The sequence below is a fragment of the Fusarium vanettenii genome (assembly GCF_000151355.1).
Source record: "Fusarium vanettenii 77-13-4 chromosome 8 genomic scaffold NECHAsca_11_chr8_3_0, whole genome shotgun sequence".
NCBI classification, from domain to species: domain Eukaryota; kingdom Fungi; phylum Ascomycota; class Sordariomycetes; order Hypocreales; family Nectriaceae; genus Fusarium; species Fusarium vanettenii.
In genome coordinates, this window is record NW_003315873.1 from 262,035 (window position 1) to 285,452 (window position 23,418).

A 23,418-nucleotide genomic window follows, 5' to 3' on the forward strand; every position below is an offset into this window, starting at 1 on the left:
GTGCCGCCAACCATGGAAATGCAATAGCAGTCAAACCATTGAGACACAACTCACTATAAATTGCCGGTGGTGTGATGCACTACAGAAGCAGCCCCGCTCTTGGTGCCGTTCAGCAAAGAGAATATTCTTGACGGCCAAGCTTAGGATAACGGCGTTTTGTAGATGGTGAATAGTGCCAAGACATGATGCAGGCGATGGACAACGGTGTATAGAGGACGTACCTCATGGAGAACTCAATCTCAGAACAACTTAAATAGCATAATGTTTAATGGAAAACAACGAGCTTTCATTTGCCATTGGCGTGACTTTTCAAACGTAACACCAGATCAACCCACTAACAAGGTCAACATCCTCGTAAACTTCCCTTGGCCAGGACGGAAAAGTCAAAGAAGGCGAGCAACGGGATGCTCGTATCCAACCGGAGGGCTCGGCAAACGCCAAAGTCATCGGGCACGAGGCCACCACCACAGCGAGATTCACTTATTGGTCCGGGCCGCGTCACGGGCTTCGAACTCGCTCCTTGAGTCCGAGTCCACGTCACTTTTTTTTTTTGTTCCCTTCCCGGGGGCGGATTAATAGCTGAGGCTCAATAGCTCTGATGAGGGGAGGCTGTTACGAGGTGTCGCATGGCTTGCAGCACACATAACTGCCGGCCGTCCCCCCCCGTTTTCGCCGTTCGATTTTACATTTACATATTGATTACCTATGCGTGCCTTGGAAAGAATCAGGCTAAGCTGACGGAAGCAATCTGAACCACCATCTTTCCATTCATCACCTCACATTCAACTCATCATATTGGACTTGTGCCAGTTGCCTTTGTCTCGCACCTGGATCCTACACAAAAGCGCAGCAGCCGATCATGAATTGTTGGACTTGGCATACAACTTGCTCGTCATCTGCATCAAGACTTTGAAGCGATTCACATCATCGCTTGGCACATACGTAATCTATTCATCTTCAGCATTGAGCTGAAATAATTCGTACGTCTCTCCCCATCTTGGCTGTCGATCTGACTCACACAACCATAGACAATCTTCAGGTGCAAAGAGCCATCACCTCAATGTGCAGCACGGTTATAATCGAGCACCGCTGTGGCCACCGCGTTCTGCGTGGCCACACGCGATGCTACAAAGACGACTGCCCCGGCAGGCGTGAAGACATCACCAAGGTTGAGGACGACTGCGCGCAGTGCGAGGGTAAGACCGGGCGCTGGAAGTCGACCAGGTGGTGTGGCGTTGGATGCTGCGTCTGCCAGTGAGCAGAGCACGCGATACGGGAGATGAGTGTCCGCCGGGAAACGGAGATCAAGACGGAGAACAAAAGGCAGACGGACTTTCGGATAGTTGAGAGGGATCCGGTCGATTAGGTAATGGGGAGAACAGGAAGCCTCGAGTCTCGAGACATGATGATACCAGGACAGGACATTGGCAGTTTCTAGAGCACATATTTAACACTTTGTGTATAGAATTGAGTTAGTCAACACCAAAACTCTCACTCAGCCGAATGAATATACTTGATACCTACCTCAATATCAACCCTCCGCTGGTAACCCGCAAGTACAAGCTCTACACAGACTCTCATCCTGCTAGTGCCGGGAATCTGCAGCAACAGGGAACTTCTGTGAAACATCCCGAGATGTCGCTGCAAGCAATCAAGCCCTCGTGCCCCATGTCGTCAGGTTCGTCCACTTCTTCTAGAACAGAAGTGGACTTGGGATGAAAAATCCAGCCCGCCAAATGAGAGACAGGTGATGGACAAAGGACGCACCTTAAGGCCGCGCTAGGCCCCGCCAGCTCGCCAACGGCTGGCGGGGGGCCAGAAGCAAACTCCGGCATGATCCATCCCCGCCCTGGAGCTGGCTGGACCCGGACCTGGACCTCGGAGTTTGATTCTAGCGAGTGAGCGACAGGGGTTCAAGGGGTCCAAGGCTGGCCGTCCATCCAATGTTGCGTTGCATACAGAAGCTGTCCAGGTTCCAGGTTCCCATCCTGGATAAATGGATTCCTTCCCCCAGACTCACGAGGTCTTACCTGCCCTAATTAGCAACCATGGAGGGTCGGCTGCCAACTAGAGGTGAGGACAGGCGGTTCGACGGCCCAACAGCCCTGTCGAAGGCCTGGATATAGGCAGATTTTGCCCACTTTCTCCCTCCCTCCAGGCCAGTAGCCCAGGTAGAGGTACTAAAACATCCTGGGATGTTCCTGCCCACCGCCTGCAGACCCGCGGAGGCAGGTGCCACCTGGGCAGGCACTTGGAGCTAGCCTTCCACCATCCACATTGGATTGCGCCCAGCCCAGCCATGTCTTCGGTTCCTCCACTTTCGAGCTTCCACATCCCGCAATCATCACCATCTTCCCACCGCGCACCCGAAAATTCATAATACGATTACCACCCCGTCCCGTGTTCGCCTCTTACTGCGCCCTCCCGCTGCTTGTGTTACCTTCTTCCGCCCCCTGGCGCATACTTGACCGTCTGGTCTCTCCAGTGACGCCATGGCTGCTAAGAAGGCTCGTCAGAGAATCAGCTATGGTGAGAGCTCCTCCCCAGCGTCTCTCAGCTTCCAGCGACCCCGCTCGCCGAGACAAGGTCCTGGAATCGGCTTCAAACCGATGGATGCGCTATACGTGCTGGTTCTGAGTCCTAACATGCGCTGCAGTCCTCGAGAACGCCAAAGCCTCGGCTGGTGGCCATCGACTTGGTGTCAATGGCCTCGCGGTCGACACTGACAACGCCATTCTGTGAGCTCTCTCCTCGTAACCCCCCAGCCACCTCTGGACCTGGAACTAATATCATGTTCCGCTTAGTTACTCGGGTGGCCGAGACGGCATTGTATGCGCTTGGGATCTGAACCTCGACCTCAAAGGCCGCAGTGATGTCGTCGATTCGACCCCCGCCTCGGACGAAAAGAAGGACGACAAAAAACCCAAGCACACGACCAAGTTCCACGCCCAAACACACGCCCATATGCACTGGGTCAACGATATTGCCCTCGCCCATAATAATACCGCCCTCGTCTCTGGCTCATCCGACCTTACTGTCAAGGTCTGGCGACCCTACTCGGAGGAGGATAATACGCGCGCTATCACGATAGGCGAGCATGCCGACTACGTCAAATGTGTGACAACCCCGCCCCAGGATATGGGCTTGAACTGGATCGCTTCCGGTGGCCTTGATCGCAAGATTTGTCTATGGGATCTCAATGGCGCAGGCAAGACGCTTGAGATCGACGTCAAAGGTGAAGAAATTGCCGAGAAGGGATCGGTATATGCTCTTCGAGTTGGCCGGAACATTATGGCTAGTGGCGGCCCCGAGAAGACTATACGCCTATACGATCCCCGAACAGGTTCAAAGGTCTCCAAGCTCGTTGGTCATGTCGACAATATCCGCGCCATTCTTATTGACGACGCTGGCGATACGATTCTAAGTGCTAGTGCCGACAAGACGATCAAGTTGTGGAGTGTCAAGAATGGTCGATGCATGTACACCTTTACCATGCACGACGAAAGTGTTTGGTCGCTTTTCTCAGACGATCCTAGACTAGGCGTCTTCTACAGTTCCGATCGTTCAGGCCTTGTAGCCAAGACCGATGTACGAGGGAGCCTTGAGGACATGGACGACGGTCTCAGTCTTGCTGTGGCACAGGATCATATTGGTGTAGGCAAGGTTGTTGCCGCCGGAGGTCATATCTGGACTGCGACAAACAGGTCCTCGATCAACAGATGGGAGGATATTGATACCAGCGTCAACATCCAGCTTCCAGAGTCATTCCGACATCATAGGGCCACGTCCAATGCCTCGAGCAGGCCACGTGAGGCCTCTCCTCCGACTGTTAATGGGACGTCGAAGAAGGAGATTCCTGCCGATTCCATCTTGCGAGTCTCAGCAGCGGCCACAATGCCTTCGCGTAGCGCTCCGGATCCCGATTCCAACACTATCACGGAAAACACTGCACGCAAGGGGTCAGAGGTTGTACTAGACCAACCAGAGCCTGAAGTCAAGCCTATACATGATCAGCCCGAAGAGACCATCGAGGGTCAGTTTGGTCTGCTTAAGCACAGGTTGCTCAACGATAGGAGACGAGTCCTGACATTAGATACTGCCGGAGACGTTCTTCTGTGGGATCTTATCAAGGTTTGCTTTACCAAACTCTTTGTCAGTGATTTCTGCTAACTGCTGTAGTGCAAACCTATTCAAAGTTTTGGAAAACAGCATTTGGAAGACGTAGAGCACCTCGTCAACACTGTAGAGGCTGTAGCACCGTGGTGCTCAATCGATCTCAGTTCAGGCAATCTCACTGTAGTGTTAGAGCCATTCAACTGCTTCGATGCTGAAGTATATGCCGATGAGCTCGAGCTACCAGACACGAGCGAGTTTCGAGAGGACCAGAGAAGTAAGTATGATTGCACAAATTTGGCAACTGGACAAGACTGACCCTCTCGCAGTCAGCCTCGGAAAATGGATCCTTCGATATCTATTCGCCGACCTCATCGACGAAGAGATCAGGCGAGATGAGGCATACCGCCAAACCATCAACGAAGGTGTCGAGGCGAGGCAGGCAGCCGCTGCTTCTGCCCCTGATGCTGCTGCACCGCTATCAATAACCTTGCCGAAACCAGCAGTACCAGACTGGGACAATACCGACCAAGTGACGCCCAAGCCGAATCTGTACCCAAACACTCCCGGCTTTGGTATTGGTCTAGCAACACCTGGCCCTAGCATCATGTCAGGCCCTAACAGCTTGCCTGGAGTCCCCGAGGACGCTGCTTCAAGCCCCATGAGCCCTATAGAGAAGAGAGCATCACACGTCAGTCGACCATCAACAGAGAAGGAAGACTATTTCACAAGCCCTTTGCAAATGCTTGAGTCGGCTGTCAAGGCGGCAAGTCTAGTGTCAGCCCCGGGGCAGGACAAGGACAAGGACAAGGACAAGGACAAGGACAATGCAGATTCGAAGAAGTCTATGGACGGTGACAAAGAGAGGGCCGACAGTACAAAATCCCCAAGCACGCCTTTCGGTAAGAAAAAGTTTAGGATGTCGTTTGGCACAAAGAAGCTCGCGCGTTCGGCGTCACAGGCGACACAGGAGAAGCCGGCGATTGTCGAGGAGAAAGCAGAGGAATCCGAGTCCTCTTCAGTTCATGAGAAGGAAAAGGAGGTTGATGACAGCTTCCTCGGCGTAATTCAGAAAATCCGACAAGGGTACGACCGGTCACTGGTCGAAACTCCTGAAAAGGTAGTCGAGACGAGCGTGACACCCAGTCTGCCCAACGATACACCCGTGTTGAAGCTTCCTCCGGGAACCAAGGTGGTGATTCAGGAGGAGACGTCGGGCGGTAGCGCGAACCTCTACCAGGGCACAGTGGAAGATATTGGCAAGGATGCAGACCTTATTGAACAGAAGGCGCCCATGTGGCTCGGTGAGGTGCTCCTACACAACCAGGTGCCTATCAAGGAACCAGTCAAGGTCTCGTTTGTTCTGCACCCGATGGACGACAGTCTGATTGCCATTACTGCCGCGGACGGGAACAATAGACTAAACGCAAATCGCATGCTACGGGTCAGGAAGATTCTCGCATACATTGCCGAGAGGGTTGAGCCTCCACTGGAGGAGGGCGAGGAGGAGACGCACAAGCCAGAGGAGTACTTGGAGCTGTACTGCAACGATCAGGTAAGTCAAGTTTGTTTTTTACTCTTAGTGACGAAGTTAATACTAACATTGCTCAGCTTCTATCTCCCGTTACGACTCTGGCCACCCTCAGAACGCATCTCTGGAAAGGAGGTAACGACATCGTCCTCTACTACAAGACCAATGGCAAGAAGGAGATTCGACCTTTCCCTCCCCCTCCAGAACCGAAACCGACTGAGCCTGAAGAAACTCAGGAAAGCTCGGCTACGGAAGAGACAGACAACAATGCCCAGGCACAGGCACAGGCACCAGCTCAGCCGCAGACTCCAGCTACCTGATCAGCACAACTCATTTGCTGTCGTGTCAGGAGCCCGTTTTGTTATATCCCCAGCGAGTTGATTTATCGTGTATACATTTATATACAGAGGTCAGACGCCCCAGAGGCGTAGTAGATAGCATTAGCGCGAAAAACAAGCATCGATTCCCCATTTTATACCATGCAGCCCTTCTCTTGACTCCTTGCTTGATGCGTCATATCATACAGGTATAGGTGTAAACGAGATTTTGGACATGATCTGGTTTCATGCCAAGCCGGACATGGTGTTGATGGCCCATTGGTAGCTTCCCAGGAAGATGGCGCCTCCGATTGAGATCCATGTCACACGAGGAGCAATACCAGCAAAGAATGGCCGGATACCCTCCTCACGAGCCATGCGGCCAAAGATCTCTGCGACTGAAACTCTCTCCTTGGACAACATGACTCTTGTCTTGAGCACATCGAGCGGTGTCGTAAGTGCTGCTGAAAATCCGCCCGCCATGCTGCCGTAGAGGGCACTCTCAGCTCCAGTAACCTCACGGCCACCACGACGGCGGCGACCCCAGGCCTTCATGGCCTCCCACAGGGGGAACTGAATCACGGTGAATGGCACCTCGCGGAAGACTGTGATTCCCCAGCCACGGTATAGCTCGCGCCACATGGAGAAGAAGCCGTGGGACGAGTATTTGGAGAGAATAGCGCGGATGGCAGCACCTGAAGAACCGCCGTGATGACCGGCCTGGGCACGTTGCTTGACAACCTCTGTCGGAACTCGCACAGAACAAGCAGCTATCTCACCAGCACTAGCCGCGGCCATATGGACGAGGGGATCCCTCCACCTCGACACGGGCGTACCATCATCCTTCCTCGCGAGCAGACCCTTGACACCCTCATAGGTACAGAAGAAGAAAGCAGCCCCGGGTGCAGATCCTACAATGGCAGAACCGATACCACGGTAGATGCCATGAAAGCCGCCCGAGGGGAAGAAACCGGCCGAAGACTGTAGCCGAGTCTTGAGGGTATCGAGAGGAAAGAGGGACAGGTCGACGGTGGTACCAGCGAGCGCACCAGCGAGGAGGGCGGACTGGAAGGATGGATGAGGACTCGACATGGCGACGACGACTGGGGAGTTTGCCCTCGGGGAGAAGAATTAAAAGGGCTGGAGAAGCCCCGTGAGGAGAAGAAGCGCAGAGGCCGGAGGTTGGGACGGATTCCTCGGAGGTTATCACCGAGACCGGCGAGGAAATAAATTGGGATCGAGGCTCGAGCTAGTGAGGGGTTGCTTATCGATAAATGCGGGAGTGTTGCGTTGGCGTTGTCTTACCCTGGAGGAGAGGCATGAGGAGGTGTTTGGGTGAATTGTCTTGTTTGAGAGGAGATTAATTAATTAGAAATAGTGAGAGGATATTTTGAGGCCATTTCAACAACTTTATGGAGTTGGGAGACTGTATCTTGACATTGGGATGATACGGTTGTGAGGGATTCGTCTTAACTGTGCACCTCATCCATTCTGCCTCAATGCAGTTCTCGTATGGAAGCATCAAATGATACCCACGAGAAACTACCAAAAAACAACCTCAATAGAACGGTCAATAGCTATTATATCTTGCCTATTGTCCCCTTTATTCATCCATGTTATATTAAATTGAGATAGATACTGTAGTCGTTATTCCTTGACCCGGTGAATGACTGTGGTGGTTAGCGTCACATTTACAAGCACCCCAAGTTATTAGCGACGCGAGAAACACTGCGCAATTGAACTTGCAATACCAAGGGAAATGCCATACCGTACCACGAAGAATGGCAGTCTGGTGCTATTAAAGGCAAACCAGCATGCCTATTCCCTCCAATGGTCAATAAATGTATGCATAACCGCCTCTCAACGACCAAGCAACAAGACATGAGCAATGACAGCAACTCAATCAAAGGTGAATCGCAATATTCAGACTGATGCTATTACAACCTCCAACTCCAACCCATGTAACAACCTTGGTAGCTTTCCCCCCCCCCAACTCCACATCACATGTTATCCCTCATGCTCGTACCAGCCTTGGCCGTCTCCTCAGCAGCCCTCTTGGTCCTCTCCTGCAAATCCTTAGCAGGCTCATCAGCCGACCGATCCGCCCTGACGGCCTCTTCGCTGTCGGACGCTAGCTCGGGTTTCCAGTGGCCTGTTCCCTTCTTTTGCTTTGCTAGGGAGTCTTGCTTGTGCTTGTCAAAGTCTGTGTCTGCTTTGGGGTGTCGAATTGTCAGCGGCGCGTTGGTAGTCAGGTACAGGGGAAAACGTACGTGTCGATGACTCTTTGAGTCCGAATCGTGAAGAGGTTGAGATGAAGAAGCCTCGTCCCAGGACGACCCTGCTGGCGTGCGCCGTGCGCATTGCCATGATGGATCTCGCTGACATCATTTTGTTAAAGGTGCTTGTATGTACGTCGCGTGTGTTGCACGTGGGTATTCTCTCCAAAAGGGCGGATTAAGGTGCAATTAGCAATGAGTATGAAGAAGAGGAGGAGGAATCATCATTGATAGTAACGAGGCGGCGGTCATCCAAGCTTAATACCTTTCTTCGGGCGCATTCTTTACGTCTTTTCGGTGGAGAGAGGGGACACTTACCCTTACACGTCCGTGACGTCACCATCATCGTCACTCTTCATGTTTCCTTCATTCCCTTGGGAGTTAGCTCGGGCCAATCGGGAAGAGATCGATCGTAATTGTTACCGAGGATAATGGAAGCTTCGATCGAGTGCTGTCTTTTTTTGTTGAGCGCCAGCGCTAATTGAGCGTGTTTTCTGTCATGATCACGATCGTGGAAAGCTTGGTTTTTGACATGTGGGGGATGAACATCTGAGCAAGTAATTGCTCCAAAGACAGGCAGGAAGGATCTTTCTAGAGTTTAATTCCTGTTGAATAATGAAAGCCATTGACCAGATCAATTGCTTGATTACTGATGTCAATCTTTGTGCTCCACGACACACCAGAAGGGGCAAGCTCAGGCTCTTCATGAACTTTATGAAAATAATTCTAAGATAATGCAGAGATATTCTAATTAATACTCAACTCATACATATTCTAATTAATTATTATTTTAGGATACCTTTATAGCTTCCATTCGAGATTTAAAGAGGACATGACAATACTCTTCATCTTCACATGTCTCATTTTTACAACACCAACACATACAACACAAAGACGCATACACAACTCACTGGACAGCTACAAGGACCACATCACAGTTCGAGCCATAATTCAATTCACAGCAGATGAATGATCAAATGTTTGAACAATCGTGTATTCTCGTCTCGCAGCTCTGAAGCCGCGTCGTCGCAACCAGACAGCGCCAATACCCAGTTAACAATAGCCACACATTGCAGTCTACCGCTGCAGTGCAAAACCAGGCACGAGGGCCTCCCGTAATCCCAAAAACCATCCCAGCAACTAAACTTAACTGATTCTGATCATGTCATTTCCCACCACCCAACACTCCAGATGCTTGCGAAGGCGAGACAAACATGTAACAAGTAAAGAAAAAGCCGTCCTCCCTGGATGAGACGAGACAGACCAAGCAAGCAACGCTCCATAGCACTCCGTCCCCCAAAGCAAGATGAGCCCACGTCCATTCCGCTCAAGAAGCCCGACCAATATCAAGTAAGAAGACAGAAAAAAGAGGACAAATATATAGGCTGTCCCAGAATGGTACAAAGAAGGATGAAAATGGGCAGAAATGGACCTTTTTCCCGTTCATTTGCAGCAGCGGGATAACCGAAAATTCGACCAACTCCCCGATGGTTTCCCAGATTTTTCATCCCACTTCAAAGGGATGGCATTGTTGTAGTAGTTGTTGTTGCAAAGCACCGACACCGTTCGTCTCAATCCGATCCTAACCACCCCGCCCAAAAGATATTTCCCAGATGCGACCGATCAAAATACCCGTAAAGACCCCGCTCGTGAAAAGCACTCCTTCTATGTTGTTCTTTTTCTTCTTGATGACTTCATGAACCCATGACCTCGATGAGGAGAAGACATTTTGGTTAGTATAGGGACGCCAACCCTGCGTCCCTCAGTGTAAAAGCAAAACAGTTGCCCATGCCGAAATCAGAATCCCGTCCGCGTGCCGTCAAACACCGATGCAATGTCGTCTTGAAATGCAAACTCCGCGGATTAAAAAAACGCCCCGTTCGTGTCAGACAGCCTCAGCTTGCGAGGCGGACACCCAAACCCTAGGTATTTGATTTGTTGCAAAAAAACAGAAGTGACCCAAGCCGAAAATGGTATCGATCTTTCTCATGCCGCGCCAGTTGTATCCTCATTGAAACTTGTCGGTTGAAACAAGGGGGGGGTATGTTGATTAAGGATGTTTGTACAGGTGAGGTAGTAATGTGAGTGATGGATGTGGTGGTAGTCGTGGTTGTCGTAGTGTTGGAGCCAACAGGGAGGACCACCGCGTCAAGCGGAGATCCAAAGCCTCGAGGAACCCAGCCCGTAAGAGAAGATGATGTCAAAAATCAAGCCCGGCCGTTTGGTGTGTCCGCCAAGATGAACAGTTGCCAAGAACGAATGGACATAGTTTACAGTTCAAGATGCACCTCCGGAGAAGTGACATGCGAGCCAACCCTGCAGTGATGCAGGGTGGTCCGGAACCATTTACCATCCGCGGAGCGGCTGTTGCATCCGTCCGGGTGACACGGATTGGGGAGGGCTCGACATGGTGATGCCGGTGGCTGGGTTGATAATGGGAATGGCATTACGGCCGCGAGTGGCCGAGGGTTGGTGGAGCTTGAGGCTGGACTGTTGGTGGTAGCTAGGAGGGATGAAGGCGGGGGAGGACGAGTTGAGTGAGAAGCCAGGAGCAACAGTGTTGACGTGTTGCGTAGGGGAAGAGTCGGGAGAGTTGCTGGCTAGTGAGGATCGCTCAGATGAACTGGAGATGGAGACCAACTGCCAAGGGTGAGTAAGAATGCGAATGCGAATGCGCCGGTACGGATTGCGCTGCGCCAGGGTAACTCACGTCGCTCTCGGTCAACAGACCAGGGCAAAACTCCATGTCGTCTTCGAGATCAAAGGATCGACTTGTCTCAAACTTGTTGCGGAAGGCAGACAGTGATGCCGACTCGTTGAGCTCCTTCATGCTGCGGACACCTCGGAACTGGCGCTGCGCATTCTGGGAGACGGACAGGCGGGGGGCTCTGCGATTTCGGCCGCCATGGTGGTTGTGCGACACGGGAGTAGGGTGCGCGGGGTGGGCGTTGTAGTGGTAGTATGCAGACATTATGATTCTGTTGTCGCGTGATTGCTTTCAAGATGTGTTGTGTTGTCAAAGTCCAAGACGTCCGGGTGAGATGTGACTGCGCCAAGTTGGAGAGCCGTGGAGGGGAATTCGGAGTTGGTGCGGGATTAATTGAGTCGAGTATAAACACAGACAGGCAAGTATGTGCTTGAGCAAGTCGTCGTTATCGTCGTTGGTGGTTGATGGACAGATAAAGTGCGAGGCGTCACAAAAGGGAATATCGTCTTTTTGGATCAAGATGCAAAGAGAAGCAAGTTTGTTGGGTGAAGTATGTTTTTGGAGGATGGGGGAGAATTGTGGGAAGTAGAGCGAAGCGAAGCGAGGCGAGGAAGGTACGAGGGGTGAGGGTGCGAGGTGACGGCTGGCTTTGATAAGAAGGTGCTGAGTGTGGGAGGACGCAGGACGCACCGGGGACGGCGGGCGGCGGGTTTTGTTGGTTGGGGACGTTTAGACAAGGGATCCACAGACTACCCCACTAAAACCCACTCACAGGACCCACCTGAACCGCTTGCTGGACAAGGAGATGAGGGTAAGCCCCAAATTTAGCGAATCACTGCCCGCAAACGCCCGCCCCGCCTGCTTTGCCACCTTGTTATGATTGGGTTGACGTACAGGGCGCTAAATCTCTTTGGAACTAGCATGTGCCACAGTGTAATCTTGGTGGCATGCTAACAGGCCACCCTTGTCCCTGCCGGGAGGGTTACTGAAGGCGGCACAGTGACGAGTCGAAACCTCTGGACGGTGTCGCTGGTGCGTCCAAGGGCTGGTCAGCTCCATCCACTGCTAGCAGCTATTGTTGACAATACCTGGCCTTCGCGGGGCTGGCATGCATGACCTGTGGTATCCGAAACCCAGCGGCTACCCGACCTCGTGCCAGGCCATGCCCTCCAACTCCGGCACGCCCAGTGCCAGGTCGACGCGGCCTTCTCGGTGTTCCCCATTCCAGTCTTTTGTCACTTGACCGCACCCAGCTTGGCCGAAGCGTGCCCCCAGCACACTCCAGCGGGTTCTGTCCTGGACTGGTGCCTCTGTGAATGGGCTCTGAATGGGCGCTGGTTCTCAGCTTTGTTCCCCAAGCTGTTAGACCGTGCAAGCGTGCGCCTCTTGTTGACGACCTGAAGTCCATCCACAATCCTCCCGTCCCCCAAAATTACCATGGTTGGAACATCCCATCCGACAACAGGGCTGCCAGGCAGGCTTCCAGGGGTTCGCATCGTTCGTCAGGTGAGAGATGGCAAGCCATCTAGAGAATTCCATCCTCAGGCACCGTCTTGGCCGCGTGCACTCCCGGCTCCCCTCTAATTCCCCTGTGCTAGTGCAGCAAGCCCCTTTCTGAGAGCGCTTTCAGGGCCCTCGAGCCGTGTAATTAGGCGCTTTCCCCTGGTGCAGCGCTCCCGTCGCGGTCCTTGATTGGATTGTTTGACGGTTTGTTTGTTGATTTTCTGAAATTGTTATTATCCACAGCGAGTGCGCGTGAGGGAGAGGAACGGGACTGCGTTTCTCATCTGCGACTTCTGACTTCTGGTGCCCCGCAATCTTTGATTACCACGGCACACATATCCAATGCGATCTAGATGGAGGTCGAGTGTATCATCCCGCTATCGTTGCCGCTGCCAATCCAACGGCATCGTGCAGAGAGTGTGAGGTGAGGCCGTGAACGAGGCAAGGTGAGCTGCAGTGCCGACGCCCACAGCCCAGCCCCGAGCAAGAAAGGAAACATCCATTCGCGTTCGATCGCGGTCTGAGCTCCAGCGACAGACAATGGTGAACCCTGCTGGGCTGCCAGGTTTGGGGTGATGCAGCCCTTGTGTGATGGATGGCGAGTGGGCTGCGGTGGGATGCTTGGTGTGTCTGTGTGTGTGCTCGCTCTCGCTCCAACTGAGGCAGTGAGCACTAGCCATGGATGGGCAGCACGGTGCATGACCTACACTGTGGGCAGCCCGTGGAGCAATTCCCGGCTTCTGGGCCACCTGATGGAGGGCTGGCACCGGCCGTGACTGGCGGCCTCGAGACCCTTCCAGGTTCTTGTGCCAGTGAATGAGCGGCGGGCGAACGAGGCCCAAAGTTGTGTCAATCGGCGTCTGGGCATGGGTCCATTGGAAACGTGGCGGGCTGACAGGGAAGAGATGAAAGACTAAAGTCACTCTCTCACTGTACCATTCTGTCATTGTGGACATGTCGGGAGACGCTCTGCAGATCGCGACCCTGTGCCCTGGACAGCCACCGAATGGGACGCCGTTGATTGTGCCCCCCAAAAAAGTCGGACCATTCTGGGACTTCGCAAGCCATCGCCACGAGAGGCAAATCGAGAGAGAGCGAGATGAACTGTCGCTTTCTGATCTCTGGGGCTTCTGGAAGTGCCGTGTGATGTTGGTTGCCGAACTGTCCGTGTACTAACTTAAACTGTAGGGTAGCGCTATGATGCCAGATCCGGTGGCAGGACAAAGCAAAGCCCAAACCTTTTCTTTCTTTAACAACAGCAACCATCACCAGCCTCTCAGAGTTGACAACCATCACGGGTAACCCAGACAAGGCCAGGGATAGGATCTAGCCATCGCCTGCGGTACCTGAGTTGGCCTGCTGTCCGCCAGAAACGGATCGTCTCATCCCATACCCAACCCACGCCTGCAGGTTCTGCGTGCAACCCGCACCCGCACCCTGTAAACTCGCCCTGCCCGAGCAGGGGATTCTGATGGGACGCTCTCTCTTGTGTGCCCTGGATTGGCGCCCTGGACGGCCCACGCTCCACGCAACCTTTACGCAGGAACTCCTTCGGCCACAGCGGCCGCAGCGCGGGCGTCTAGGTACAGTGTTGTATGCCGTGTATGGGCACTCACTGTGTCAAGGTCAACCCTAGAGGGTGCAGCGGGTGCATCGCCAATGCAGGACGGGTGAGATTGTGCGTGCGCTGGGACATGTCCCGTCTCCAACGATTATCGCTCGCTGTCGACGATCAGATCAAAACCGGGCGTTTGCGATAAGGAGTGACGACGGCGGCAAAGTAAACAAAGATGTAGAGAACGCCAGAGAGGTTGCCTTGCCGCCTTGCCAAACGGGTTCTCATGCCCGCCGCCGCGCAGCTGCACGCACCACACCCTCTCGAATGCCGTCGGGTTGTTCTCTGGCAGTTCTGATGCTGCTCGCTGGCCACCACCAACCACCGCCTCCTCTGGCGCACACGTCCAATCGATCTCGGTTAGATCATCACTGATTTATCATGCCCTGCCACTGGACTGGTCTTTGATGATTTGATCGTGGCCTCCCCCGTCCAAGCGTCTCGTCAGGCTTCCCTCGTCCCGTCCACCACGCCACGAGCATGCCCAGACGCTGTGTGTCATTTGCCAGAGCATCATGCGGGGAGGGGTTGGCCGATGGCACTATCTATTTTGGGCAGGCTTTGAGCCTGCTAGCGGAGGTTTAAACCTGGTGCTTCTTTGTTCCTCGTCGTCCGGGCCAAGGGGTTGGGGAGAGAAGGGAAGGGAGGGCTTGAAGGGGGAGGGCTTCGCCCACGCCGATCCGTCCGTCAAACGTGTGGTCCCTACGAGAACTGTTCGTCCCTGAACTCTCCAGATCTCGGGACTACCACCCGAAATGGCCATGCTTTGTGCTTCAGTTCACCTAGCGCAAAGCCTGGGAGAATCTAGAGCTCGGATGGTGCAACTCTGCACTGGATTGTCCACAAAAGTCAAACCTGCCAGGCTCAAAGTCTGCGACAGCCCAGACACGGGCGCTGACCGACGAAGCAATCCTGTCTACCCTGAAGACACAAGAGAGACAGAGATCATGTCCCGTTTGGGCGCCCTGCAGAACGATCCCTGCATAGTCTCAGGCATTGCTCGGACGTTGTCGAACATGGTCTCGGCATTGAACAACTCAAGGTGACTGACAGGTGCTCCCACTGGATCGAGTGAACGGCCGGCTCAACCCCACGAAAGATGTTGAGCACAATGGAGAGACTGTGCGAGAGAGATCACTCCATGAGAGAACACTCGATGAGGGGAAAAGCCTCCAAGCCTCCTCACCACCATGACCAGCTGCATCACAGCGCAACCAGTCACAACATCAAGACCTCATCCTCCGTCCGTGATCTCTGCATTGACAGACCATGCACAAGAGTGCACGCACACATCAACCAGTCCAGTCCAGTCCAGTCACAGTGTTGAAAGAGAAAAACCTCATCACTCACGAGTCGAGTTGAGTTGTGCCCTCCCTCCCCCCAGACATGAGACGAGCCATGATTTGATACACACCGCGTGCCATCTTTCTTCATCGCCACACCGCCATTTCCGACGGACGGCCTATGGCGTGTCTCGTCGGCTACGGCGCTCCTCTCGCCGATTCGACTGGCCTGTCTCACCTGGCGGAGAAAAAAGGAAAAACGCGCTTCTTCGTTCGCAAGTCCGAGCTCAGCCCACGCGGAGCCACCCTTGGGCTGAGGCTGGGGTGGTCTCGGAACTCCGTCACAGAAGGCGAGCCACCCCGCGCGCCACAATCCGGGAGCGGGAGGGAGAGATGATGTCAGTTGCTTTTGGTCTGGTTTGCTTTGTCCTTGGAAGATTAGTCTCATGATGAGCCTCCCTTTGGATGGATCCGGGTTCAGCTTTCAACGGTTGCAGACAAAAGATGCGTCATGCCGATATGACTCGACCATCCGAAAACGGCCGTCTCCCTTTAGCATGACAATTCTCGCAACCTGTTCTTTTGCATGACGAGGCAGCACACAAGGCTCCATGGCTTGTCGAGTTGTGCCCCGCCGTTGCTTATCTCTATCTTATCCCGCGGGCTTTCACCTCCAGCCAATCCGCACTCAAATTTGAGGTTAAAGACAACCAACTTGATCCCGTTGAAACCCCCAGGGAGCGAAACCAACAGCCCGGCTCCTGGGCTAAGCAAAGAGTCCTACAATTGTATTACATCTGGATATCTCTCGATTATTATTGTAAACTTTCCTTGAAAGGAGTTAATTTACCTTCTTCGCCCACCTCGTGTCTTGGTACCGTGTACCCGGGAAACTTGTGCGACGTTGTCAACGGTCTTGTTGCCTCGGAGACAGTTGGTCGCCCTTTGTCCAACCATGAGGCCGGTGAGCGGCGACCCCGAATGCGGCCTTAGTCTCCTCGGCCTGTTACCCAGGCCCGTAGCAGATGGCAACGGCCCTAACGCTTAGCAAATTGACAATGGAATTGAAGTTATGGTGACTGATCAATTTCGAGGTTACAAGTGTCTCAACCGTTTGCAACATGAAACGCCTCCGCAACCAGTCAAGACAACTGCCTTGTCATTTCAACTAGTTGAGAGTATTGTTTCTATGTGGGCCTTGGGAGTCTCGAAAGGCCTGTTCACGAGCGAGTCAGTGCTTGCTGGTCGTCGATGAGTTGAGATCATCCTGCCCTCGACGGTGAGGAAATGTGAGATCGATGATACCAAAGCATTTTGAGAAAAGACCCGGGAATTGCTTATTCTCGTTCCATAAACAGTTTAATTCTTACCCTTTGTACTAGGATTGGCTATCACATGCCCCAAACGCTACTATTGATGTTCAAGTTGATCTATCAAGTAGCAATTATATCACCTGCACTATGTCTGAAAACCCTTGAAATGCCTATCTCGACGTATTCACATAGAACATTGGACTAATAATAGACCCGAGGCAATTTATTAACTAGGGAAGAACTTTCCGCATATCTCATCACGTGTAAGAACGAAGGGAACAAGAGTGAGGCGAGACAAGCCCCATGGCGTCAGCGATCCCAAGTTCTTGGGATGACCCGAGGGAGAAATACCGCATTTCGATCGAGATGTAAGATAGACGATCTGAATGCAAGGGGAAACTGACGTGCCACGTAATGGCTTTTGTTGGCAAGTCAGTTTCTCCCTTGGCTGACGACGTCGCTAAGAATGTTGAAGATGTTTCAGCCTGCACCAATATGTCTCGGTCCGTGTTGCCTGGTACGACAGCCGACTGAATGGAGTATTTAGTGAATACAAATACATTACGGTCACTTTGGATTTATCGTTTGAGTTTGAGTACCTCGTATCCAGGTATTTGGTTGGTATGGATCTGAGGCCTCCAGCGACATTCAACTATTTACTCCTCGAGTAATGTTTTTCATATTTTCTACAAGACCGCATGGATTCCGACCTGTTAATTTAATTTCATTAGTGATATTTAGCTGTAGTGATAAGTGAAATTGGCTCGTATGGATGTTAATATTTTATCAATAGTGATGTTTGATGCTATTAGTATGCGGACTCTAGACACGTTGGCTCTACCTCTATGAGACGAGAGGACAATATGAAAGTTACGATATTTGATAATTTGAGATTTTTAATCTTTTGGACTTCTATGAGGTTTTATCAAGACCGAAGCTTGCGAACGTAGTGTGTGAATTAAACTCCACGTGGGCGGCTCTCTCTCACCTCGGAGTATCTCAACAATAGGGATCTATTTAAAGTATACCTCACAAGCAGCTAGAGCTTAGATAATAAGAAATGATTGTACAAACTTGGATTAAAAAAACACTGATTCAACATCTTGGATGGCCCCACTGAACGCGGCCATCATTGTACTCTTACGTGATGTTTAACTTATGTAACTCCTCAGAAATAGAGCACCGTCGCCGGATCTCTCGGCTAGAATATTAGATCCTGACGATCGGTCGACTGGTTGGCCCTGTTTGGGTGTCCTTGTTAGTTATGGAGGAGGATCAAGCAAGAGTCCATGGTTAGTCCTGGACTGATACTTATTGTAGGGGTACCTGGTATGCTTAATATGCTCTCGAGATGAAGAACATGGGGATATGCGAGTTGTTGTGCTTGAGTTGATTAGAAAGGCCCTGAATGGAGTGATGATACGGGTGGCGATGTTGCTGGTCGTCAAGTCAGTCTGATATCTGCAATGGAGTTTATTTTGTCTCTTTGCAGATCTGTAGAGCTGGCTTGTATGCCTCATGCATGATATATCTAATCTTCAAAGTGAATAGCCAATGTCACTCTGCGCCTTAGGAATGACGGTCAAGTCTCCACCGTAGCTCGGCGCTTGCGGAGCTTTAAACTCGGCGCTTCGCCAACCTGTTCAACGTCAACTCTCTCTTCTTACAACAACCGGTGCCATTTGTCATCACGTCGTTGGCGAGATCACTATGGTACTCCTGGATTTTATGGAGAGCCCTTCATTGGCGTCTATTCTCTTTATTGTGACCTCTGTCACTCTGCCTCTCATCATCCTCATCATCTTCCGCCGCCAATCTGCATCAAACTCGTTACCGCTGCCCGACCCTGATGAGATTATCGGCCTTCGTGTGTATCCAGTTAAATCATGCCGCGGTTTTGAAGTCAAGTCTGCTAAGCTCTTGCGCACCGGCCTGGACCTGGATCGCAACTGGATGTTCATGTCAGCCGTGAACCGTGAATTCATCACCATCCGGCAGAACTCGGACATGACTCTTATCCGCACGGCTTGGGACTCTGATACAGACATGCTTACTATTACTCTGCATGATTACAAGATTGAGATACCGGCTCATCCGAGTGTTGAGTGGTTGGAAAGCAACGCTGAGCTGAGTAAGGCCGAGATTTGGGGCGAGAAGACAGACGCTTGGGAATATCCCGCGAGTCTTACCCTGCCGATATCGGAATTCCTAAAGATGGACGTTCGTCTTGTGTACAAGGGGCCGACACCTCGTGTGCTACGCGGTTGTGGTGCGCCTCATCGTCTAGGACGTACTGAGGCCATCAAGTTTGCTGACATGATGCCTGTACTGGTGAGTTCATTGGGGGTTGCGGCAAATCGATCTCTCTTATTAATACATACAGGTTGGATCCATGGCGAGCATCACTGAGCTCAATGAGAGACTAACACAAGCGGGAGAGGACAAGATTGATATTGAACGGTTCCGCCCCAACATCATCATCCGTGGCAGTATCCCGTGGAACGAAGACGGCTGGAAATCACTACGGATCAACGAGGATCAAAAGCCTCTTGACATGGACGTCGTATGCCGCTGTCTGCGATGCCACGTACCCAATGTCGACCCAGACACAGCCGAAAAGCACCCACGGCAGCCCTGGAACCAGCTGATGAAGTATCGAAGAATCGACCCGGGACTCAAGTTTAAGCCGAGCTTTGGAATGCTCTGCGCACCCAAAGCCGAGGGGACGATCGAGGTTGGGATGAAGTTTCGGGCTACGGCCATGACAAACGACCACTTCTTCCTCAGCCCTATGAAGTGAATATTTCGGAACGAGATGTCGAAATTTTACTTAAAATCATCGGTAGAAGACTGGATTGTAATCACAAAAAGGTGAATACCAAAGATGTGTTCTTGTTAGTTATGAGTTTGGGTAACTAGGTTTACCTCTGAACTACTTTTTTTATACCTACTCTCACAGCACGGCAAGCTGAGGTGGATGGGATCTGATGACTATCACTACCTAGACAGAAGAGTCCGGAAATAGAATGCAAAGGTGTAGTCAAAATGGTTTCTCCGGTTCACGAGGTGACTTGAACCTATCGGCTATCTCTTATGTGCCCTCTTTGATTATTCCTGTTTCGGGACATTGCTATATATTATACTCAAATTCCTTCACTGATCTCTCATTGCCAATCATTCAGAGCAAATAGCTGATAATCTCGTCTCTGAGGTATAAAATACTTTCAACATATACCCTTAAGGATACTGATGACCCGAGATGTAAGAGTCAAACCGCAGCTTCCACTCCGCTCGACTACATGAAACATCTGGACGAGGGAAACCAAATTCCATGCCATTATCAAAGTCCATACCAGAGATGTCTGTGACGTCCTGCGCGTGTCTTGTCAAGTCGTGGAGAAGAAACGCCCTTGAATCGACATGAAGCGCGCCCTAGTGTCGATGTAAGCGCCTCACTGTCAACGTCAGGCGCCCTATGCAATGGACGCCCTCCGTTATTAGTAGACTGTTTGGCGGTGGCGTTCCTGATTGGTAGTCTCTGCCTGAAAGATTGTTCCCTACTCGTCATCTGGCGAGAAAGATCTGAACAGGGGATGAGTCCATGCTATGTAGTTTGTACAACTTGACGCAATGCGGAGAAGTGTCAGTTGAATATTGCATGCGGTCGGTCCGAGATCGACGCTCCCGCCGGCGGCGCATTTACGTCAGACATTAGTTGGGGAGTCATCATGGGAGCCAAGACTAGGACGGGATTGTAGAGTTATAGGATATGGCATGACAGTGACACGATGAGGTTAAGTGAAGATGAAGGTATTCCTTAATTTGACAAATGGCTTCACTATGGACTTTCAACGTCTTAAAATATATGTTATTCTATATGAACCTTAGTATTAATACCTTCATATGACAGAAAGAGTGGTATCATAAACGCCAATATTGCTAATTCCAACTCGCTATAGACAGTTGGAAGGCTAGACACTAATCAGACATACTCTAACCGAGATAATGCTATAGCCGCATCAAAGAAAAAATTGATAAAACTACAATATGTCGCAACTGTCATGGCATCGACATAGTTGGGGTTCGCCAACGTCGTCTGCGTCCCCGGCTTCAGGGGTACCCCCGAGGCCACTATTTCGTCGGATGGATCCCACAGCTCGGGGGTACTTGCTGAAGAAAACGGGACCGATCTTGTAGTAAAAGGCTCCACAGTTCATCTGGCTCCGCAGTTCATCTTGAGGTACGCGCACTCGGGGGATGAGAAGAGTGTCTTGATGTCGGGTGCTGGGAGGGATGCCATGTTGTCTATGCCTTCGCCTTGTTGAAGAGCTATGCTTGCGATGAGGTTTGCTCCACAGATGTAAACCTGAGGGAACAGGGTAAGATTTTCGCTCGATTGTGTGGATAGAGCCTCGTCTTCGCGTACCAGTTCATGACACCGGGGCGAGTGACGCTGTTGAACATGGCCAGCACAGCAGAGACAGACTGGTAGAGCCTATATGACGTGCAAGAGCGATCTGTTAGCCTTCGAGGCTAATAGACTCACGCCTGGAAAGATCGGTTATCGCGAATCATCGGCTTCAGCTCGGTCAGCAACAGTCTCCTCAAGATCTGCCTGTGGTCCAAGATTGGCGAGTTGGAATCAATCCATCTCAAGCCGCTCGTGGGTTTGGAGGACGCACAAGACTCGATAGCATCGATATATGCCTGGTTCCCCATCTGATAGTTGAAGTTCCAGACACTCCGCGTTCTCTGTAGCTGTAGAGGAGACTTGGATAGGTTCGGGTCGATCGGGTCTACGCTGTCCATGACGTCGCGGACAAGACTGGATCTCGCTTGAACAGCGCCACTGGCTAGGATTTCTATGGTAGAATCGACGTTGGTTGGAAAGGATAGGTCGGGGATTTGGATAGCTTCGAGGGCAGCAGAGGAAAAGGGTGGCCAGAGGTTTGCTTCAGACTGTGCTTCATTAGCAGTAATGGAGTCATCCCTTGGTGCCTCATTGTCTTCCTGCTTCGAGTCTCTGTCTTCTATCCGTGATTGGCGAGGCAGAGAACTCTTAGATCGACCAAGGATTTTGGAAGATGATGAAGCTATCATCTGAAGCGTGACCTGTACACCCTCCAACCGCGACTGTAGCTCGGTGATGTGAGCGCGTAGACGGCCGTTCTCATCTTCGAGCTCGGCGACTCTCTCATTGTCTGGCTTCTGCGAGGCTTCGGCTCGGTTTCTTAGATCTCTGAGATACTCGGCTTGTCTTCGACGAAAGGCGCGCTGGGAGAGACGGTTACGGAGTTTCCTTGACACAAAAGAATGAGCGAGTGTGTACAAAGTTTGGATATGATAAATACAAACCTCTTCTGGTTCTTGTCCAGGTCAGGTGACGTGGGCTCATGTTTATTCGTCGACGACCTTGTGGAAGCCATGGTGTAAGCGAGCAGGACGACACGATGACGAGATAAATCCATGACTGTACATGCTTGGTTGTACCTTGGCTTTTATACCTGATAGCTAGCCTAGTTTTCATTGGTGTCATGCTGTACCGGGCCGGGCCCAGGTAGGCCGCCGGCCGGAGTTGCACAAGGTGGGCAGCCTCATATGAATGGCTCGGTCATGGCTATTATTTTGGCCATTAGTTGGAAACACTTGCGAGTTGGCTGGTAACCATGACTGCTCAGCAAGACTCTAGTGAACACTCGGTTTTATAAGCGTTAGCTATGGTATTTACTGGATAAGATTGTAATCAAAGCATCACTTGCTCGCATTCCCGTACATGTTACCACTGATCATGATGAATGGTTCGTGGGGAGCGACCCACCGCGTGGCATGTCATGGCGTTGCGCCCTATTGTCAAGGGCTGTCACCATCTGCAGGGGGTAAGCACATACACGGCATTCTGAATGAATGGTCTAGACCTGAACGGATTACTTTCGGCAATCTAATGTAATAGTATGATGAATGTCTGGCTGCAGAGACAATATATACAATGCCACTCTCTGTGCCGCCAAATGTTGGTACCTCGACTCCGTGGAAGCCGATAGCCCTATGCTGCTCATCGATATACCCGTTGGCTCATGTGGGTCTATCGACCCAGGCGAGCCAACCTAGCAAGCTAGGTTAGCCACAAAAGTATAATATGGCCACAAAATTATAATATAGACCCCGCACTTAGTAATATCCTTATTTATATATAATTACTACCTATTTTAGCTATATTTTATAATACTAATTAATAAAAAATACCTCTCTTATATTTATCTTTATTATGCTAAGTAATATAAATCTTAAGGCCGCCTAGGAAGTCATAGTATTATATATGTAGTATACCTAGGGCCTCTATTATAGTACTTCTACTAGTATAACTTAACCTCTCTTACTTTATACCGCTAATACCCGCTACCCTGGATCCTCTTTTGCCTCTATTTAGAGGATTATAAGAAGGCTAGAGATTAGATCTATGCCTCGTTAAGTTAATAGACTAAGAGTCTTTATAGATAAAAAAGAGAAAGCTATTATAGCCTTTATTATCTAGATAAAAAGGTCTAGATTTCTTACTTCTAAGCCTAAGATAGAAGATATTACTATAACCCTTTATTAATATAGGAACCCTAATACCGATCTTATTAGTAAGATATAATATACTTGCTTTTATAATAATTATCCTAAGCTTAAATAGGTATTTCTTAAAGCTATAAAATAGTCTTATAAGTCCTAGGAAGCTAGCGGTCTTAATAACCTTAAATAATAATTTAAGAACCTT

At 51.1% G+C, this 23,418-nt stretch overlaps 8 protein-coding genes across 8 annotated transcripts; 3 read left to right on the plus strand and 5 right to left on the minus strand.

The window, feature by feature from the left end:
- Positions 1-698: 698 nt before the first annotated feature.
- NECHADRAFT_101386 (uncharacterized protein) lies at positions 699-1,835 on the minus strand (the record flags this gene model as incomplete). The annotated part of the gene is made up of 3 exons (XM_003048457.1): positions 699-1,434; positions 1,521-1,618; positions 1,768-1,835. 3 exons carry the CDS (start codon positions 1,833-1,835, stop codon positions 1,058-1,060), a joined length of 543 nt encoding a protein of 180 aa, XP_003048503.1. The 3' UTR covers positions 699-1,057.
- Positions 1,836-2,492: 657 nt separating this feature from the next.
- NECHADRAFT_47646 (uncharacterized protein) lies at positions 2,493-5,964 on the plus strand (the record flags this gene model as incomplete). The annotated part of the gene is made up of 6 exons (XM_003048254.1): positions 2,493-2,529; positions 2,657-2,738; positions 2,805-4,131; positions 4,180-4,390; positions 4,443-5,668; positions 5,725-5,964. 6 exons carry the CDS (start codon positions 2,493-2,495, stop codon positions 5,962-5,964), a joined length of 3,123 nt encoding a protein of 1,040 aa, XP_003048300.1.
- Positions 5,965-6,207: 243 nt separating this feature from the next.
- Positions 6,208-7,053, minus strand: NECHADRAFT_47658 (uncharacterized protein; the record flags this gene model as incomplete). The annotated part of the gene is made up of 1 exon (XM_003048458.1): positions 6,208-7,053. The coding sequence occupies one exon, from the start codon at positions 7,051-7,053 to the stop codon at positions 6,208-6,210; it is 846 nt and encodes a 281-aa protein (XP_003048504.1).
- A 908-nt stretch (positions 7,054-7,961) lies between these two features.
- NECHADRAFT_84003 (uncharacterized protein) lies at positions 7,962-8,328 on the minus strand (the record flags this gene model as incomplete). The annotated part of the gene is made up of 2 exons (XM_003048459.1): positions 7,962-8,170; positions 8,232-8,328. 2 exons carry the CDS (start codon positions 8,326-8,328, stop codon positions 7,962-7,964), a joined length of 306 nt encoding a protein of 101 aa, XP_003048505.1.
- A 2,270-nt stretch (positions 8,329-10,598) lies between these two features.
- On the minus strand, positions 10,599-11,208 carry NECHADRAFT_8975 (uncharacterized protein; the record flags this gene model as incomplete). Its single annotated transcript, XM_003048460.1, has 2 exons — positions 10,599-10,877; positions 10,948-11,208. Coding segments are annotated over 2 exons (540 nt in total), but the record flags the coding sequence as incomplete, so codon positions are not given.
- A 288-nt stretch (positions 11,209-11,496) lies between these two features.
- NECHADRAFT_84005 (uncharacterized protein) lies at positions 11,497-12,345 on the plus strand (the record flags this gene model as incomplete). The annotated part of the gene is made up of 4 exons (XM_003048255.1): positions 11,497-11,558; positions 11,719-11,755; positions 11,902-11,976; positions 12,082-12,345. The coding sequence occupies 4 exons, from the start codon at positions 11,497-11,499 to the stop codon at positions 12,343-12,345; spliced, it is 438 nt and encodes a 145-aa protein (XP_003048301.1).
- Positions 12,346-18,325: 5,980 nt separating this feature from the next.
- On the plus strand, positions 18,326-19,700 carry NECHADRAFT_63052 (uncharacterized protein). Its single transcript, XM_003048256.1, has 2 exons — positions 18,326-18,989; positions 19,042-19,700. Exons 1-2 carry the CDS (start codon positions 18,369-18,371, stop codon positions 19,456-19,458), a joined length of 1,038 nt encoding a protein of 345 aa, XP_003048302.1. The 5' UTR covers positions 18,326-18,368; the 3' UTR covers positions 19,459-19,700.
- Positions 19,701-20,698: 998 nt separating this feature from the next.
- NECHADRAFT_84007 (uncharacterized protein) lies at positions 20,699-22,084 on the minus strand (the record flags this gene model as incomplete). The annotated part of the gene is made up of 4 exons (XM_003048461.1): positions 20,699-20,987; positions 21,085-21,153; positions 21,205-21,957; positions 22,014-22,084. The coding sequence occupies 4 exons, from the start codon at positions 22,082-22,084 to the stop codon at positions 20,699-20,701; spliced, it is 1,182 nt and encodes a 393-aa protein (XP_003048507.1).
- Positions 22,085-23,418: the final 1,334 nt, after the last annotated feature.